Genomic DNA, 21,352 nt, shown 5'->3' with positions numbered 1-21,352 from the left:
TCATGGTGGTGCTGTAAAAAGGTCAGGGGATCTCCACATTCATAAGGATACATTATGGTGGAGCCATGACCTTTTCTACATAATTTGGTCCCAATCCATCAAGAACTTGATGATATTTTGGCCCGCAGCAAAGCTGCATACAATGCCCATCACGACAGCTCTGCCTTCAAGAAAACAACTGTATAAACTCCTTTGCATTTACATTGCTCTATCACATTCCCTGGGCTTTTCTAAAAACATTTGCAGGCTCATTATAAAGTCAGACACAACACAGAGATAGACGCCATGACTCACTTGAGCAGGTCCTCCCGGCACTGTTTCTGTGGAGCGAAGCAGGCCACGGCCCACACCTTGATCTCGATGCCGGCGTAGAACTGCTTCCCTCTCATGTCCCACACGCCCTGGTTGGGCGTGGCCACGGTCTTATTCTGCGGAGAGAGTCCCTAACCTCTTAGTCAACCCCCCGATTCCATGAGCCAAGACAAGAGAAACAACAAGCCTAGTCGAACTGTGGTTTCCAGACCACAAAGATACTTAAAAGTCCATCCAGCTCGCCCACAGACATGGTTTAATGTTTGGGGTTTATGGGGGCTCGATTGAGAATAAAATGTCCTATACACACTTCAGAGTGATTTTATACATTCACTAAAGTGTCACTGATGATCTTCATAACAGCCCATATGTGCATTCGTTAATCAGCTATTATGGAAATGCACAATCAGCATTGTAAAACTTATCAAGAGGAGAGAAATGCAGTGTTTTCATCCTCCAATGTAAGGAATCAACAGAGCAGTGCATCTCACAGACACATCATTAGGTGAGTGCTACTACACTCAGTGAGGTTGTGAATACAAATTCAAAAGGCTGTGGCTTTCAAGTTAACAAGATTTTCCCAATGCCATTAAGAGCTTTTATTCTTCCAAACAAGTGAACACAATAAACTACCTCAGAGCGGTATGCTAAGAAAGGTTAAGAACCTCCACGCCTTTGTTTCATCAAAATGATCATCGCTGGACAATTTAAAACTCTGATTAATAAAACTTGTTTTCAATTATGTTACACAAAACACACATGTACGGTTTAACCATCCTACATGCAGATACCTCAGCATCAACTTTTCTGGAAATACTTGTGCAAACACAAACATTTAAAATGAAAGATGTATGTTTCATTCATGCCAAGTGATCACAGAAAGGGAAGAGCTTTAGGTCTACATTTAAGGGCATTTAACTGGAAGCAGATTAGACTCAATATCCCAGCAGACAACCGGTTAAGCCTTTCAGAGAGAGAGAGAGAGGGAGAGGGTGCAGTGATAGGATCTTGTGTAAATTAACAGACGTATACTTCAAAAAGCCAGTGTGGGATTTAAGCCTGGTACTGGCACATTAGGGCTTTTTGAAGCAACAATCTGTTCTAAAATAACTGCTTATAAAGGGTGGGCAGCATACTCTGAACCAATTTGCCTCAGGGATTATTAAAGTTTCATCCTATCTTAGCGGAGTCATTGAACGCTGCATGTGAATGGTGTTAGTCCAACACTTGTAGTTTTTATATATGAAGCTTTTTAAAATCAGACAAGAGATTAAGTTACAATCACCCCCCAGGCTTTTAAGTCATCTCTTTTAGATGGGCCGCATTTTGATGCTGGGTGAATGTGGGTCTTATCCTCCTGTTAGTAGCACATCCATTCTTTCCCTTTTGTACACAAGTTGTGAATCCAAAATCAGCCCTTTACACCACAAAAACAGGCAGAAATGTAGAGTTTAACATCTATAATTATGTAAAAAAGGTACATTCTGCCAGGTTCCTCCTCTATGGAAATGCTGGATGTCCTTTCAGGTGTGTTTTCTTGTTGCAAGTGCTTAAAAATGAGATCTCTCTTAAAGGCTGATTTGTGATTCAGAAGGTGAATCCCAGGAGTCTGCAGAACTTGTCTCTCCTCATCTCAATCCTCCAGTGACAAAGCTAAGGTGTAATATTTACACAATGATCCTCAGCTGTGTGAGTGAAGGGAAAGTCTTTAAGAGATGCATCCGACAGACTGCAGAGATACACCTTAGGATTATAACAGAGGGAAGATCCAGGTCTTATAGGTCAGTACATGATTAAGATGAACCATTTATCTAGACACAACCAGAATTTATAGAAGCAGTTAGCCTTGTAGGACCGATTAGGAGAGAAATATTCAATGCATGTCTTTAAATCATGAGTGTCTGCACATAATAGGCTGCAACGTGAACCTAAATACTCCCATGCTCGACTACGCATTACCTGTGATAATGGAGGTTTTCTCTAGAGCAGGGGTGTCCAAACTTTTTCCACAGAGGGCCACATACAAAAATATATTAGGATGGTGAGGCCACTTTCATATTCCTCGCCATGAGGATTTTAAACTTAGTAAGACTAATCCAATGTAAGTTAATACATATTTAGTGATTGAGTATGCCTAAATGGCCAGCTAATGGCTGACAGGGGTAACAGACAGTCATTTTCAGGATTTTGGGGAGCCAATCAGATTTCTAGGGGTCCAGTTTAGCCCTGGCTACCACTGGCTCTGCCCCTGAAAAGTTATTGGTGCTGCTATTTGCTGTGGTAATCCATCAAGAATCAAGATATCTTCTTGTCAAAATGTTTGTTTACAGATTTAACAGAGCAGCACTGCCTTATGCTGAAAACAAGAAGAGTATTACAGTTAAGCACAAGCTTCATGTTTTAATGTGGGCCATATTTCATTTTATCTCTGGAATTTGCTGTGGGCCAATCAAAAATGTGCTGCATAGTTTGGACACCCCCGCTCTAGAGAGCACACCAGAGTACTCAAACAGTGTGACTAGAAAAGCACTACACAAGCTCAAGGACGTTTACCATTTACCATTGTATATACCGGCTAACAGTACAACTAAACCCTGCCTGCAAACCATCACAAACTCATGCCGAATCAGGTCAGAGGAAGAGCAAAAAGCATGTTTTCGGCTATGAAAAGTGTTCAGTGCATTTCTTTGTTAACAAAGAAATGTGGTCCAGTTCTGATATATCTGCCGCTATACTAAAGCTTTATTCAAGCTTAGCGCTACACTGGCAGCAGCCATTGCTGCCTGCTTCTAGTACAACTGAACCACATCCATAGAAACCACCTTGTTCCTCAAATGACGCTGATTCGTTCACTCCGTTCTCAGGCCTGGCCCAATCTTTCAGATTGGAGCTTTACGAGATGGATTGGCCTGACAGACATGGAATCTGGCCAATCCATCTGCTTTACAAGGTTAACACTTTGAGTACAAGACAAATTTCCCCAAGGGGACGATAAAGTGTATTGCATCATTACTGTATAATAATCAATAGTAACAGCAGATCAGCTCAGGCAAATGATGACCTGGGGATATAATCTGCACCATCTCCTCTGTGTTTCTCCAACATGTTTCTCCATCATTGGACTTCACACTACCAAGTTTTGCAGGTTCATGTTAATGTCTGAAGTGGAAATAATCTCTTTCCAGATAATTTGGATAGCATATATGACTCTGCTGCTGTGTGGACTCTGCTACATGTATTCTGTCTCTTCACTCACTCCTGATGCAGGTCATGTAGAGTTGATGCATTGACCACGGAGTAGCCATTGTGCAAATGCTTTACTTAAAGCAAGACTATTTCCATTCTTAGAAGACTGGCTCACCTACAGGGTAGATTTGCAAAATTAAATGGAGCTGAATCTGTGGATGTTTTCTACTTTTCTGCAAAATGTTTCCCCATGTCTAGCAGTTTTACTCATTAAAGATTAATTTGACTATACAGAAAAAAATCCCATCCAAACAATTCAAATTTTTACAACTCAGCTGGTGCAGCTTGGAATTTAAAACAAATGTAGCTGCTTAATTTGTCAAAAATTGCACTGAATTTCAAAATATGAGATAATTAAAGGTAAACTATAATCCTTCTCTTTAGCAGTAGCCATAATAAACCTTGTGATTCTTTTGGAGAGCAATCTTGGCAGTACCTGGTAGCTTCCAACACAACATGTTTTGCTATGCAGACTCATACCCTTATTAAGATCTCAATCACAGTAAAAATGTCTGACTGGTTATAACCTGGATCTTCCCTCGTGTCCCATCATTCACTCTGTGATGCCCCCCCCACCCCGGTGTGTTCCCAAACATGCATGCGCCCCAAGAGTGCAGCCCCTTTCCCAGTACTCACCCTGCCACAGTCCCGCCCTGTGTCTGTACTCACCCGGCCCCCATACTGCAGCATGGGTGCTGGGAGAACACGGCCGGTCACTTCAGTCATGTCATTGTGAACCACAATGCCAAATTCTTTCAGGTAAGGGTCCGGGCCCCCGACCATGCTGTTGCTTTTGACCTGAGACAAAAGAGGAGAAGTTAAAGAAAGAAAACAACGAAATAGGTTCATGTGGTCGCTCCTTTTAGTCCCACGCTGTGAGGGAAATGGCACTCACCAGTCTGCTGATCTCTTCCTGTCTGTCGGGGGCAGAGCGAGCTGTAGCTTTGATCATGGTGGATGTCTGGTTGTCCGTCAGTTTCTTGATACAGCGCTGGCCCGCTACGATGTTACAGACCTACAGGGCAGGAAGAAACCAAATTAAATGCATACAAAGGAAAGCATAGGGTTATTTAAAAGAATGAGGATGTTATTTTGTGGTAAGATTTTTTGGGCTAATCTTAGAAAAATGTTATTTAAGCTATAAAACTGTCTCTCACCTCCAGGGGAAGGTAGGTGTGCTTCTGTTCTTGCCCTACTTGCAGGCAAGGTAAATGTGGATACTTGAGCTGCAGATTGTACTTCTGCTTGAAATACTGAGCTACTGTGCACTCCATGGCTTGGCCGTTCTCGAGCTGTAAGGGGAACCTGTGAACAAATGGAAAATGTGGGCAAAGCATCCACACGTCCACACGGGGGTATAAAATAAAAACACAAAAGGAAAATGTGACCAGAGCGGCATAAATTGGATATTTACAAGGTTTTGCACCGCCTTGACTTCTTGGTGCATGGTAAAACACAAGCAATGCTGCCTTTGCTGACATTTAAGGGTGAAGAAACTGATGAGCGGAGGAATTAAACTTACGTTTGGTGGCTTGCAGGTCGGCGCGTTACATTGCACACACGGTACTTCCTCTTCATTTGACCACAGTGTGTGACCTCAACTTTCAAGCCTATTAGCAAACAGACAAAAGAAGTTGCAGAATCATGCATGCACTTTCTCCATCATATTCAAATTCTATTGTACAGTTTCTGTCGTTTTAAGGCTATTATTGGAATAAATGTTGAGGAAGCTACTGATTCTGTAAGGAGTGTTAGAGCTCTGAAATTTCTCTATAGTGTGTTTACATCAAATGGTCTAGTCTATCCAGCCTTGTTCAGAGTAAGGACTCTCTTTAGGGCTGCAGATAATTTAGTTAAGCCAGTAATAAGATCCACTTTCAGCTCCTAAGCATCTTGGTCCTTGGGTACCATTTTGGCTCATTTATGTCTGTTAAACAAACAAACAAAAAAAAGACTAAAAAGGCAATACATGCCTCCTGTGTTTGTGTCACATCAAGGGTCTCAAACAGGGGGCTGACTACTGTCTCTATAGATATCACTAAGCGTCATATGTTCAAGTAGTCCTTTCAGACTAAGCAGACTAAGCAGTACGCTTATGACAAAATAAGGGAGAAAAGCAGTTTGAATGGACGACTGTGAGTCCAACTCTACTCTTCATGGCTGGATTGGTACAGAGATGATCGTTTGCATCTCCTTCCTTATCTTTTTGTCTCTCTGTCCCCTTTTAACCCTAACAAAGCTTTGGCAGATGGCTGTTCAACATGAGTCTGGTTCTGCTTGAGGTTTCTACCTGGTAAAGGGAGGTTTTTAGTTGCTACTCAAACCATGCTAAATGTAAATGTACTATGCTAAAAGATCATTGTTGATTAATGTTGGGTCTATTTATTAAATAATGCAACAAAAAAGTACAATCAAGACCTGAGGCCACTAATTAGCAGACCGTGGTCTGGATCCAGACCCAGGTGCCATTCTATCCAGACCCCTGCATATCCATTATGTCATTCTGACAAGCATTACTAACCTGTACAGCTTTTTAACATTTACAGTAGAGCTAAACAATTTGGGAAAATAATCAAATTGCAATTTTTTTACCCCTAATATTGTGATTGCATTGTGACTGCGGTCTGAAATGCAACTACTTTTTTAAGTTCCTCATCATGTGTACTTCTCAAACATGCAAAAAAATCATTCCATATTATAACAAACACATTGTTTTTTAAATATCTCAAATTATATTGAATGGAATGATCCTTCTCCCATTTTTCTTTAGACAAAAATTAACAAAAACAAGGAAAGGAAAATTTTTTGCAAACTATTCCAGAAAAGAATGACACTTAAATGTTTTCATGATGTGTAGAGCATAACATCCCTGCTTCTAAAATGCATTAAACTGATATTTTAAAACACATTTCAGGCCACAGAAATATTTGCAATTTGAAAATTGCAGTAGTAGATATTGCAATGTAATCTAAATTTTGGTGAATTGACCAGCCTTAATTTACGGTGATCAATTTTGACCTGTGCAGCTTCTCTAGTCTTAATGATAGTGACACGCGATGCTATTCAGCCGATGCTTCCTACAAGGAACAGCAAGTGAAGTGTGTAAAAAAGCAGAGATGCTGTGCTTTGAAATTAGAAATGATGACAAAAAATACATACTTTTTAAATTCAAACTGATGGAATTTTATACACCTTGTAAATTTCAGATCACCAGCATTCATCTCATGCACTAATATCAAACATTAACGAGTCAAAGCACTCATCTTTGAGCAACCACACCAACATCTGATCTGGACTCCTAACTTTGGTTATGAATCCATTCTACACATATAAAGAGTAATTGATTATTGATGCCCCAATAGTAGAGTGTCAAAAAGTAGACAGGTGTTGTACCAGTTTTTTTGGTATCTTTCTCCACTTTGGTTGGCGGAAACTACCACAAATCATACCAAACTGAACACAACTAGACCATTAAGTAAACTCACATATCTATGCCATGACATAAAACAACAGGAAATCATTAAAAAGCTTCCAACTGTCTCTGGAATTAAACAGGAAGAAGACATTCGACAACTGCTGATTCAAAATCTGAAAGAGCAACCAGCTCCTACAAGGTTTTTCTGTGTTTCTTAGTCATGATTGAAGTGTGGACAAAGACTGGAACACCTCCAAAAGGCAGAAATGCACTCCATCTAATTAAATCTGTATTTAAATAAGAGCAGTTTTGTGCAGGAAATGTGCTCTGAATGCTTTATACTCTGCTGCAGAGACAAAATCATTTGCATGCCTGAGGTTAAGAATGAGTGCTCAGCGTTTGCTTGGATTAAACCGTGTTGTGTGTATGTCGTGGGCTCATACAGCACGAGTATGTGTCATGAGTGGGAGTAAATTCTGTAGCTCTTACACACAGCTTTAAAGCAAGAATGTATATGCTCTGCTGGCCCACACTGTGCCGTAATCTCTGGGGTGAAGTAAACACACAGTGAGTCACAGCTGCATTTCTGCTAATGTGGGCTCTTTAATACTCGGGGGGTATATGTCAGTGTGCTGGTAGAGAGTGCTCACCTCTTATTTCCTTGGTGAATTTGACACGCTGTGAGTCAGTGAGGGGTTTGGTCTGTTCGTTGATGTTCTGTATATCCAGCACCTCACACATGAACTCAATCACAGGCTGAGCACGGTAGAAAGCTGTGGCTGACACTAAGGGGTAAAAACACATGAAACTGTCAGAAAAACAATCATAAATCAGCAAATATGGACAAATATGACTTTAGGTTTTATCTGTAGTATGGAATTCAGTGGAGAGGATGTTGGAGTGAAAGCACTCTTATTAAAGGCGGTTCAACTCTTCACAACAATAATGAGACGTCTTCAAAAAGAGTCTGTTTATGAAGGAAGGCTCATGTGAACACTGCGTTCTTGTGATTTCCACAACTCTGCTTTTGGAAATTTTCTGAAAACTCAGGAGTTCAGAAGTTGTAAACTTTCACCTGATGTTTTCAAAAATGCTGGGGGTCTTTGAAGTTTGTTTTCCAGTGGATGTTGATTATCTTAACAACCCTATTTTTATCCTTTTGAACTTTCTGCTTTAGTTGCAGGCTTGCTAGCTTTGTACTTGTTGGCATTAGACCTTCAAGACACAGTGACAGTATTTTAACAATAATGCTCAGGTTTTAACCTCTTGAATTGAAATATCTTAACTACCTGCTAACATTTTCATGTAGAAAACATTAATTTTGGCATTATTGGTCCCAGTATAAACAAACAAACTAACTGTCTCATAAGAATCTTTTAGTAGAACATCAAAATATGAGATTAGAAACACTTTCTATGATCTCTGTTTTAGTCCAGTTTATCTTATTATCAAGTATATCCCTCCACTACACGTTCACTCTGAATAGAATTAGAAACTGCCTTAAGAGCCAGTCTTTAGACTAGTCTTAATTTTTTCGATAAAAACCAGACTAGAAATGTTCGTCAACCTTTCATTCCATGAGGAAGAAAAGACAACAACAAGCTTAAAACAGATCTTTAAAGATAAAAGAACTGATAAAAAGTACGTTTAATTTTTGCCATTTATGCCGAATTATTAGAGGTGGACAGTCAGATAATCAAAATACATATTTCTCCAATTTGCATAAAAGCTGTCCAAACACAAGCAGAGGTAACAGAAGAGGAGTACCGTTTTTTGTTTTTTATTTTAGGATTTATTTTTGCCTTTTTTGACAGAGGACAGTAGACAGGTAGCAGGGATGAGAGATTTCGGGAGAGACATGCAGGAAAGTGCCACAAGCTGGATTTGAACCCAGGTCGCCTGCGTACATGGGGCACGGCTTTAACCACTTGACTACCTGCACCCCGAACAGGAGTACGTGCATTTTTATGTGTGAAGCAGTGTGACAGAGAGAGTACGAGCTGTTAGGTAGGCAGAACCTGCAACTCCTCCACGTATGGCAGCTAATAAATTTCCCTGGCAAGAACATTCCCAAGAATAAATCTAATAAGAATAAATGTAAAATAGCTGCCACAATTAATACTGACATGGATCAGGTCTTACCATCAATATTGAGCATCATGTTCCACATGGCAGGACGGACAGACTGATGGAAACCAAACCACACCTCTCTGCCTCCACCCAGAGGATGGTAGTAGCCCTCTGGAGGTGAGAAAAAGGAACGCCCCACAGGAGTATACCTGAGAGAAAAAGTACAGACAATGAAGCAAAAGGGTCAAATTAGACCAGCACAAACTCATAAACCACCTTTTAAGGCTGATATCATTCAGTGTGGTCGAAAATTTTTCAGACTGTTCTTTAAGTCTGCAAGATCCCCTAGGGGAAGCCCTAATGTTTAAATATATAGAGGTATGAAATATTAACAGTGGTTTAAAATCCAAATAACCCATCTCAGGAGGTTTAAACCCGGTCAAAAGTTTGGTTGGGCCAATGAATCATTTTCAAAATGCTATCTTGTTTCTAACCGATTTAATCAAAGTCAACAGGTTTTTCAATGAACTCAGATGGACACAAACATCTGAGGCTTGTAGTTCAGCTCCAACAGTTGGTACAAAAAGCTGCTGTTCCTGTGAGTCACCATGCACAGTAATTATATTTTATAATACGGTTTGATCAGGAAGACACATGACAGCAGGAAATTAAATAATACAGACAAATAAAAGCTGAGAAGCAATAATACCCGGCAGATGTGGGCGGTGTGTTTGTGAGATGGGCCGAGGTAATGAGTGTGTCATACCTCATGGAGGGCAGGTGCCGCGTGATGACATCCAAAGCCTGAACCGAGTCCTCGGGGACCTCGTTCAGGTGACCTGACAGAGCCTCCAGCAGCATCTGAAGACTGACCACAGACACCCACTGCAAGGACACCTTAAACGTTTGATCTTTTCCCTCACCAGGTAGAGTCACCTCCAGGTCCACCTGAAGACGAAGCGGGGAGAAAAAAGAAAAAGGAAAGGAGAAACAAAAGATGAATGGAGGTAAATCGATTTAAGAACAGCTGACAGATGAACAATGGTGAATTATAAATCTAAGACAAAACTGAATGATCCAAAGAACAGCTTAAATACACTTTTACAGATTTTCGTTTTTTTTTTTTTTTTTTTTTTTTACCCAAAAGTTCTTGATTGGTGATGATCTTCTTTCAATCCCAGGGACAGCAGACCAGTTGCAGGAAATCTGTCATGTGTTGTGACTACCAGGGTGTGCAGAGGTTGAATTTAGTCAACTGAAGCAAATGTTTCTACCCCAAGAAAACTCCTGCTCATGGAACTGTAACATGATGCATTAAAGCGCAAGCAGCTGCAGATTAGGTGGTACTTAGCAGTACTTTTGTTTCCTAACAAATTAAAATACAGGCGAATATTCAGCCAGAAAACAGGAGTATCTCTCACCATCTGTAAAATCCTCTACCTGAACTAAGGGCGCTGCTTTCTTCTTCTTTCTCTTTTAATGGAAAACTTTTGAGGAATTTTGTCTTTATTCATATTAAAGCTTAAAATGCACACCATGTCCAAGTGCAATTCCAAATGCAATATAGGTTTGATTAAGCTTGACTCTACGTGGTTTTGGTACCAGGCACTTAGTTTAAAGCATTTACTTATTCCTTAGTACCTCCTCAGTGCAGGCAAGGTTGTGGCATCCCACACAACAACAATGGAGGACACTGAGGTTATAGTGCACCTGGTTTCTCTCATTTTTTTTAGGTATTGCAAGCCACTAGACAAAAATACTGCTGAGAAGTGCAGGAGGGTTTGAAGGGTAATACAGAAGTATGAAGCCAACGACAAGAGGGGTTTGACTCCTGTATTTGACATCCTATTCTTCCCAGTGAACATGCTCTCGGTCCACTCTGTGGCTGGCAGTGTCTTGACATGGCATTTTAGCATTGGCTCATATTGCTTTGAACCTTGCTGGAGATTATTCTAAAGATAATACTAGGAACTGAGTGAGATCCCTAATGGAAAACTGGAAATAATAGATTCATGATGAGTCAAGCCAGGACCACAAAGTGGAAAACCACCAAGGGATGTACAATATTACTGGCAAGATGCAGGTATGGGCAGATATCACCTAAGAAAGTTTTATTATCATTGTAGCCAGATGTGAATGTTTCTGCAGATATTAACAACCAACATGTTAGCTGTAGCTAACCGCTGCATGCAAGAAAACGCTTTGTGGGTACCACTTTGGCTTGGTTGATGGTGCAGGTGCCCGTGCGCTGGTGCTGCTGGCCGCAGAATCGTTTCTCGCTCTTGGTGCATGTTTGCGGGCGTCTTGCCCGCTTTCTTTCCCAGTGTTTCCTGTCTCTCTTCAGCTGTCCAATAAAGGCAAAAAGCCTCAAAAATAACCCTACCAAAAAAAAAGTTTTGTAGAGTTTTATCACTCCTACAGACTTTACATTTTTTTGCTATCTTAAAAGTTTCTGGCATGCTACACTGTGCGACTGTGCAGACAGTACAATAACAACTCACACTAAACACCAATGAAATACAGGTGGTACAGTGGTATGCAAGAAGTAAACGTCCTCCTTGTAGGAATCCCACAAACTTCTGCTTTAAGGGCATTGTCTCCATAAATGCTAGCATCGTCTCCATAAATGCTAACTTCTTTGTTTGTTAGTGCCAGTGTTGCGTTTATCGTTATGTCATTTCTTGCTGCATTCCTATTGGTTGGTTAGTCGATGTAGGTCGTAGCAGCAGTCACACCTTGAGATGGTCGTCCTAATTTCTGACACTGTCAGAGTTTTATCCCAGGCTATCTTTGGTCGCAAGACCATAACAAAGGCCGTCCGTCAACCTGTCTCACAGTGCAATCATCGTTTTAGAGCTACGACCAAAGATATCACTATGATTGGTCATCTTTTGTCAGGGACAGCCCAGAATCACACATGCTTTAGGCAGGGCCAATAGACCAATGTCAGCTGAAGTGTTTGTTTCAGGTTTGAACTACCTATGCTGTTCTTATATATATTGATACTGATATCGGCCAAAATGAAAAAGTCAGTATCTGCATATCAAATCACTGCGAAGACCCCAATATTGTTCACCCCTAAAAAACCCCGTTTGCGGATGAGGTTGCTGCTCTTCCAATTGAACTAAACCTGCACCAACAGCGATGAATCATTTCTTTGTTGGACATGTTGCCATCTTGTAATACAACCAAAGGCAGAGAAAAAAAATCAAAGCTAGGCAGTTTGTAGTGTTCTTGCCCTCAGAATATGTAAAATAAGGGCCCTGATAAAGTGAACAACAGATTTTACAGCTGCTGTCGTTCTGTACCCCTGAGACACAGACCATCTGCATTTTTTAATGATCTACCCTTCCTAAACAGAGACGGCATACTAGAGAAAAATCTGATAAAGAAAACAACTCTTAAGATTTTTCCTTATACATAAATGTTCATCATCAGTCTGTCAATTGCAATGAAACATGAATATTAGAAAATAACCTCAAGGAGGTTACAAAAACATCTGAATTCCTGACAGCAAGATTTCTGCACTGAATGCAATTAACAGTACAAGTAAAGAAATGTGAGAGCATACAATAAACAGGCGTCTCGTTGTACAGAAATATAGATTTCAGGATGGCTCAGCAGGCAGACCCACAAAAAAACTGCTTAACTGTACACTTGTCTAGCACCAAGCTCCTAAGACAGACAAATCACTGGGTTTATTGCCTTAAATACAAGCTATTACTCCCTCTATAAACCTCCTGGGGCTCTGATTATTATTAGCATGCCAATGACATTTAAAAAGACGCTGATGGCACAGAGAATAGTGTTTCAAATACCGACCCTGTCCCTCCCAATTGGCAGTGGATGTGCTGTGTACATGTTCCTCTTCCCATCGTAGCCAGGCTGTCGGTCTCCAAAGATCTGCATCTTGAAGTGCCGCACCATCGTGTCCACCACCTCCCTGGAAGAGGACAACAGGTTAGTGAACAACAGATATACACATACTAGGAATTACATGCCTGTGACAACTAGGGCTGGGTATTGCCACTGATTTCCTGAATTGATTCGATTCCGATTCTCAAGGCCCTGATTCAATTCAATTCGATATCGATTCATGTAGGGATATTTTGGTAAAAATAATCCTATGTTGTTTATACAATTAAGAGATTCTCTGAGAACTTAAGTTGGAAATAGTACAAAACATGTTCCAACTATATAAAAAGAAACATGCATCATATTATCTATCATATTATGCACATTGTATATTGTATTAAATGTTACATTATGCTAACTTTATAGAAAATCTACATGAGATGCGGGTTTATTACTCATATCTTTCCAAATGACTGAGCGCTCCGTCATTTCCCTGCTGTAAACAGCGGGGTCGTGCGTAATTTGCGCGATGGTGAAACAGAGGAATAGGTGGCGTAAAACAAAGCAGACTGTACAGAGCGACATATACAGGGGTTCAAAAAACAGTCGGGTTTTGCTGCTCTTGAACCTAGCATCCCAGATGATCACTATTGTGTGTGAGAGTGAAACAGGTCTGTTGTGCAGCAGCAGCTTAAGCGCTCTCCACCGAGTCACCTGCAGAGCTCTGCAGCTCGCACTGCACCAGCGGAGGTTTATGTTTAAGGAAGAGATATGCAGCTCATATTAATAAAGTGCCCAGATATCTATATCAGATGATTGGGTGTGAGATTTAAACCTTGAATCAGAGTCTAAACACTTCCAGAAGCGAGTGCAAGTCAACTTTCAGGCTGCGTGAGTGATGTAAGTCTAAGTGGCAGCGCGAGGAGCCGAGGAGAGAGAAAAGGCATATATTAAAAGATCGATCTTTGGATTTTATGGACTGTTAGTGGGTTTTTTTTCTAAGGAACTGATAGTGACAACACAAAAAAGAATTGTAAAAACTTGTTTAAGAAATGTAAAATTTTTATGTTAGCGACAACATCTAAGATAAAAAGTACCCCGCGTGTAATTTAAAAATAGATTTACCTGTTGACCCTCCGAGGCCGTTTCTCAGGCTTGATGTCGATATCATAATGATAGACATCAATCTTGGGAATCTGAACCTGGAAGTGGTTGGCAAGGAGCCGGATGGGTTTCCCCACCGTGCCAAGGCCGGGACGCCGTGGAGGCTGAAACAGAGAGGTTGGTGCGGGCGGGCCTGTGGAGAAAAAGAGAGACAAGTCAATCTACTGATTTATGCCACCAGTTACTTGCTCATTGATTTTCCAAGAGACAAGTGTAAATTAGCACAGTCTTACTTTGTGGAGGTGTAAATCCCAAGTTTTATCACAAAAGCCCTTTACAGTCTGCCACTAAATTCTTTCTGATCTGCTCCTTTACACATGACCCTCACAGCGCAGATTTTGGAACAGAGTTCAGTGCTTTTTATGACAGCTTTTGCCTTACATCCATTTTTCATGTAATCTGGCATATTCACAATATCAATGAATAAAAGTTCAAGAACAAACTTGAACTGATTTTGTAATATAACTGCCACCACCCCTGCCCACTTCCTGAAAATTACCTGCTGTGTTTACAGAACTGTCTACCAACTAGTGAGTAGTGTCTAATATGAGGCTGGAAGGTAAAGGCCAAATAAAATTGGGGTGAAAATTTCAACACTTGAGGAGTTTTGAGTATGCAAGAGAAGGCTAAATGAGAAAATAATGATTATTTTGATGATCCAATGTTTGCTGCTATTGCAAAGCCTGTCATAATGCAGTTTTGACATTACTAGTATCTAAAAATGATGGCATCAATAGTTTTGCTTTGCATTGAGGCACATGCTGTTTAACAACTGCTACGGCAATGCGCACATGCAAACAGTCACATCTTAAGATGTGCCAGTTAGTCATGAGACCTGAGCACGTCATGCTGCTGATTCTGTAATGTTGGATGTGAGCAAAAATCCCAAGTTTTCTACATTCATGTCTGATATCACCATCAGCTAAAGAGCTGATCACTGTGCCTGCACACTCAGACTGTGCAGGATACTCAGACTGTGTCCTGCACAGTCTGAGTGTCCTGCATGTAGACTCCGGCTACAGGTGAAGCTGCTGCAGTCACAGATACACTAAAATGACACAAGGCAGACATTTTACTAACTTTACCCACTGTCCTTCTCTATCAACAGACATAAAAAAACCCAAATACTGATCTATAAAAATGCAGAAAAAGGCCCAAGATTTTTCTGGTTAAAACCCCTTTCTATTAAAAAATGCAATGTACAACACAGAAACAAAAACTATCACAGTGTCACTTTTTCTAATATTTTTTAGCCCTACTTGGCATCAGTCAAACTGATGATCCTTACATCAATACAAAAACCTAAAAAAAAAAAAAAAAAAAAAAAAAGCTCCATAACAATGTCCTGCTTTGGCCTGATATTTACTGAAACGCAGCATTTTTTTTGTCTAACCAGGTGTCTCCCTGATGAAATATTGTGTTTCAATAAATACCAGCACAAAGCAAGATGGTTTGCAGGAGCTTTTTTGAGTTTTTGTAAGCCTCAACGTTCTCTGATGCACCTGTCACATATTCGGATGTGCAGAGACCTTGTTTAACATATCCTTGCATCAACTCCTTAATCCAGAGGAGTTACATAATCATGCTTTGAATCAAGGCTGTTAGGACCTTAACGTGAACAAAGCTTAGGACAGAGTGCGTGCGTGCTTATCTTTCCAAAACGTCAAATGTAAAGATGAATGCACGCGGCACAACGCCAAGCTTGTTCCAAACCATCTCATCAGTGACACCTGCTTGAATGCACTGAAATGGCCCCGCGGACCACAAACCCGCCCTGATTGATCCGTAACTCTGGCCCCTGACCTACATGGGTCAACAAGAGGCTGCCGAAACAATGACCCCCAATTATCCTTCAGCCCGCCCCCAGCTCCACCCAGACATACAGGGCACCCACCCTGCACGGCGAGACAAAGAGGGAGCTCCTCTCAGACAGACAGCAGCAGGGCCATATGGGGGGATGCCACACACAGTCTGGGATTACCGTTACATGCACCACGTACACCAAGACACAATACATACAGTACGTGCATGTTCATGTCTGCAGGTAGCTAACAAAGGTGGAGGAGACATCTTAATGCTTGTTTAAAAATAGCACGTATACCCTACATGGTAATGGCTGCAGGGCTCATTCTACTCTAGGTAAATTCACTGATGGTACATAATTTATCATAATATCACTACACTAACACTGGGGAAGGAGGCACTTTAACGCCTGCTTTGTCTTTCCTACTTCATCTGTTGTCCTGAGCAGCTATTCGCTATACACAAGAGAATCTGCAAAAAGCTCTAGAGAGGAAAAAGTACAGTACATCTTCGCTTATATTTCTGGAAAAACAGACAAAAGCATGCACAAGCTTAAGGGCATAATGATAAGGCTAAATATACAATAAAAAGTTAAAATAATATTGTGTTGGTGGTATCTTAGGAGGCTTGGAGGAGGGCGCTCAATGCTTTTGTCAACTGACAGCTAGGGGACCGCGGGGGTCCTCCTGAACTCCATGCACCCACACACGCTCCAGTTAGCAAGTGAAGCGCGAGAACACGGACAATCAGGACCCTCCCCATCGCTTCCTAACATGCCCTCATCTAGCCTGGGCCCCAAATCATCTCCCCTTCTCCCCACAACCCACGCCGCCTCCTCCTCCTCCTCCTCCTCTTCCATCGCCATGCAAGCAGCTCGTTTAAAAACAAGATTCCCTGTTTACTTCCCCAAATTGTTTACCATAAAATTTGACAGATTAAGCTATTTATAAAGCTATTTTTTCTGTCACGACTTGCTCTAAAAATCGTCTGATGATTCACTCCACTTTGTCCTACTGGCCTTGTTACTGATGGCAACAACAGGCGTACAAAGTGTTCTGAGCGGTGCTGAAAGCTGAACATTGTGTGTTTAACTCCACATTTTGTATTACAAGCACACTGAAGAGTTTCAAGTGTATTGAAATTCAGGAGTAGTACAGAAGCATGCATTGGATGCAGTGTAGGAAAAGCATTAAGGCAGGAAGATTAGTTTTGTGTATGCAGAGAGATGTATTACTAAAACCAAAAGCAATTAAAACTCTTTATCACAACTGCAAACTGGCATCAAAAAGATAAAAGCACAGCTGAATAAACCTTGTTAACTTAATCTTAAACATTAAATGTTGTCTAATGCTGCAAAGTTACTGTATTCAGGGTTTCTGCAAGGTTCAATGAGGTTAATCTAAGGCCTTTACAGGCTTGTACAAGATTTTCTAGTGCACATATATCAGTGACAAATTTCTGTTTTCAGTTAAGTTCGACTCATATCAACCAGGAGCAAACATAGTCAAAGGTACGGAGTAATATGGTTGACAAATAAATTAAGAATAAGGTAGAGAACATGTTTAAAAAAAGACTAAATCTTATGAAAATACACAACTCAAAACAGTTCTATCAATCAGACTAAATTTCACATTTAAAAAGCGAATACTAAACAACTTTTGTAATGTTTCTATGAAGGTTGCCAAAACTTTCAATGCCATGCATTTAGATAATCTCCACTGGTGCTGACAAAATAAAATAACATCAGGTCTTACATCAAACTTTAAACAAAAGCTGCTCAAAGAGAGAGAGACATCTGTTTACAGATTTGCAGTTTGATAATGAAATGTTGCCAACGTATTTGCATCGTCTGTGTCGGCCAACATCGGCCACTGTTGAACAACAATGCATGCAGAGAACTCATTAGGGGTGCAAAATATTATCAGCGGGATTTCGGTAGATGTTAGCTTTAGAAAGTTAATCACTGGTACTGGCAGATGCGAAAATTTCAGCTAACATTTACATCTAATATATAAGCTTTAAATATCAGTTGTATGTTCAAATACAATTGTGGAGTTTTGGGCCGGCCTACATCAGCCTATTTTATTTTGTTCTTTTTCTCATGCCTTAAACTTAAAGTGTGCTATAAGGAATTGAGCTGTTTTAATTGTTCATCCTTAAACTTTAAAGTGTGTTTTAACCCCTTAGAAATCCCGGTGAAAAATTAGTCAAAAATACCTATAAGAATACCCAAATTAAACCGAAGACTAACTGAAAACGAGGATTTTACACCTGTTTTTATGAGGAAAAGTCGAGGTGTTTTAGACTAGAGGCTCCAAAAAGGATAGAAGTTGGCAGACATTTTTCTATATAACATTGCTAATAACTGCCTGGAAAAGGGGGCATTATTACTAAGGATAAGTATCTAAATCCAGCACCGACATAGTACCAGTACCAAAACAACCAATACCTACCAGACTGAATGACAACACAGATATCGATACTCCATTTCAATTGCCTGCCACCCCAGTGGGCACACTCTCCATTTTTCTTAATCCATGTTCCACTGGCATCTTTGAAAGATATTTCTGCAAACCATTTACGATACCAAGACAACTTTATTGTCCCTCCAAATCTCAACACACTTGTCTCCATCAAAAGTATTGGTTCAGGCACCAGTATCAGATAAACCCCAAGCGATATCAAACCCTTATTATTCCAGCAAATACAGCGGACTATTGAGAACAACAATGGCAAAATTGAAATGATAAAAACCAGTTCATGGATCTTCATTGATGTCATCCTGTTTATGGACTAAAAGTTTGATTGGATTTAGATTGTAGGGACTCTTTCTGGACTGTTTTTGATGGAGTGTGATGATCAGGTGAAGTAGAGCTTCTAATGGTGAGCTGTGTCACTTTTATTATTGTTTAACTGGGGCTGCTGCCATGGTGGTTTTATCTGGGAATGATTTACATGGTCACGGTCTGGTGGTGAGTAACATGTTATATTGCCATTTTGTCTGAGCTACAGTTGCAAATCTGTATCGATACTGATATCAGCTAAAATGGATTTGTAAATAGCGTAATAACAAATCTGATTTCTGACAATCGGATACTGACAAAGATCTACTATAACATTTATCTTTTGTGTCAAATAAATGTAATGCCAGCCAAGACGGGAATCAAGTAAGATCTCTCTTTCTTGGGCAGAAGTGGTAACGTGGTTGACAAACTGAACTGTTTTCATGGTCAAGAGAAAATGTTGAAATAGTGTGAGTGTGACACCAACATCACAACATCCCACCCTAATACATACAATCAGCACATCTCTACAGGTTGACAGTGCTCACATTGTTGTTACTGAGGTATTGAAACAGGTATCGATACCATTACATTTTACAACACTCATATCAGAGTTGACAGATCAGGCATTGCAACAACAACAGATTGCATAAAAAAATGACGGAAACAAAACTATGTGAATTTTCTTAAGATAGACTCATGGATTATTAAAGTCACTGCTGATGCGCTAGATAATTCTACCTTGTCTGCAAGCATAATGGGAACTCAGCAGGGAGTTTAAGGCATTGAATTATTTATCAAAAAGCCCAATCGATGAAAAATAATCTTAAAACTCCCATAACTGCTCACACTAGGCAACAGAAATATTTAAACCCTTTCATTGCTTTGTAAGGCATATTAATGAGACCAAGGGCCAATCCCATTTCTACCCCTTAGCCCTCCCCCTTCGTCTACCCCTTGCCCCTTGAAACAGAGGGGTAAGGGGTAGGGGGGGAAAATAAACAGAGGTGACAATAAAGCCTCGACCACTTTGTTTATGTGTTAAGCTTCTACATTTATTTATACAATTAATAGCCCTGGTTTACATGGCTACATACTGAAAATACAATAAACTCTAATCCCTAGAAGCTAAAGACTGAACATATGAGAAAACACAGGTGTTGTATTTTCTATAATCATTATGCTGAAAATATTTTTACATTTATGTGCCTCTTTCATAGTCCCTTTGTGCCATTTCACAAGTGAATGCAGAGCATGGTGGGAAATTCATCATACCCCTTGGTTTCAAGTGTGGTCCTGGAAAATCTATGTTTCAAGGGCTATGTAGCCCTTAGCCCTTAATTCAAAAGAGAATTGGGACACCCCTTCACCTGACGTGAACGCTCAAAAGCAAGGGGAAGGGTTATGATAAGGGCTAAGGGGTAGAAGTGGGATTGACCCTAAATTCAATGTTTTAATTCCTTTGTAACCCTGCAGCAGACTGAACTGTCTGAATTGGGTGTCTTTGTTTCTTTCCTGCTGTATGCACTGCAGCAGCAGGTACACCAGTAACTGTATGATTCGACGTGTGTGAGGCAAGCGAGTTCGAGCTCTTCCTCTTTCACTTTCACCAAAAACAGAGCTGCACCTATATTTAGCGTCCACAGCTGCCACACTACTACACTTAGAAATGTGAGTGTCTCATGAAATGCCTGAACCTATCCTTCCTCCACAACCCCAGCTACGTTATTGAGGTTCACACCACTGACAACTACAGCCGTATGGATCTCAAAGTTACAAAGATATGACTGCAATTTACAATGTTCTAAGAGGCCAAAAGTTCCTGATTAAAGCCTTCATTTATCATCTATATCTATACAATCAAACTCTGCAGAGCTAGAGTATGTTAATGACTTGTATTAACTGAACAACAGCCAAAAGATTATTACTTTACAACTGTGTGAGACAACAAACTTAAGACGCTGCAGCAAGGAAGTGTGGGGTTTACACGATAATGTGACAATTTAAAAAAACAGCTGAGGATTACTCTTCAGCCGGTCAACTTGCAGAATAAAAGACCACTTGTTTCAGCTCTGAATGGGTTTCTGGACTGTATTATCCTATTAGATGTGGCTCATTGTTTTTCCTTCATTCAGCATCGTCTCAGGTTGGTTTATTTGTGCATTCACAAAGGCAACAAGTGGAAAATGAGGCAGATACAAACACATATAGGGTGTTAAATTTAAATGTTATTAATTTTAAAATAAACAGAAGTTTGTACCAAGTTCGTAACAGTTTGTAAAATGTACCATCTACAAACTTTTAGAAACTTCTCAAACTGTCTTTAAAGTGTGGATTGGAGCAGTAACGAGTCCTTAAACTTGGAAATGTGTTAAGTCTTAACACTTCTGAATCCATCGTCTCTTAGTCCCTCAGATTTTTTTTTAACAAATTCTCAGTTAGATGCCTGAAATAAGATATGCTGTAAACACAAGCAGAAGAGATTTTAACAGTTATTCAACATTAAATACATCTGGAGTACTCAAATCGTGGATTTTGGTGCTTTTGTGTCTTACTAAAGGTGGTCGCTTATGAGAACATTAGGTGTCATCGTCACCTTTACCAGTCTGCTTTCTGAAGCGTGATTTGCACTAAAACTCAGACTCAAACTCAACAATTATATGGTCACACTGAAAAGGACGTCTAGACGGCGTCAAAATAAAGG

At 40.3% G+C, this 21,352-nt stretch overlaps 1 protein-coding gene across 4 annotated transcripts in view; it reads right to left on the bottom strand.

Moving 5' to 3' along the window:
• The window catches only part of ago4 (argonaute RISC component 4), a 41,187-nt gene that overhangs the window by 13,501 nt on the left and 6,334 nt on the right, over positions 1 to 21,352 (bottom strand). The window contains exons 2-11 of one of the 4 annotated variants that reach the window (XM_041809624.1): positions 14,024 to 14,195; positions 12,866 to 12,986; positions 9,810 to 9,991; positions 9,116 to 9,252; positions 7,624 to 7,758; positions 5,081 to 5,168; positions 4,716 to 4,863; positions 4,454 to 4,573; positions 4,195 to 4,356; positions 295 to 443 (exon numbers count right to left, since the gene is read on the bottom strand). In XM_041809624.1, coding sequence (XP_041665558.1) covers positions 295 to 443; positions 4,195 to 4,356; positions 4,454 to 4,573; positions 4,716 to 4,863; positions 5,081 to 5,168; positions 7,624 to 7,758; positions 9,116 to 9,252; positions 9,810 to 9,991; positions 12,866 to 12,986; positions 14,024 to 14,195 — 1,414 coding nt within the window. The remainder of the gene's footprint in view (positions 1 to 294; positions 444 to 4,194; positions 4,357 to 4,453; positions 4,574 to 4,715; positions 4,864 to 5,080; positions 5,169 to 7,623; positions 7,759 to 9,115; positions 9,253 to 9,809; positions 9,992 to 12,865; positions 12,987 to 14,023; positions 14,196 to 21,352) is intronic. The other 3 variants (XM_041809625.1, XM_041809626.1, XM_041809628.1) reach the window with 3 other exon arrangements.

The sequence above is a fragment of the Cheilinus undulatus genome, linkage group 16 (genome assembly GCF_018320785.1).
Source record: "Cheilinus undulatus linkage group 16, ASM1832078v1, whole genome shotgun sequence".
Lineage (NCBI taxonomy): Eukaryota > Metazoa > Chordata > Actinopteri > Labriformes > Labridae > Cheilinus > Cheilinus undulatus.
The sequence above is the reverse complement of the archived record's forward strand: the minus strand, read 5'-3'. Positions and strand labels throughout refer to the sequence as shown.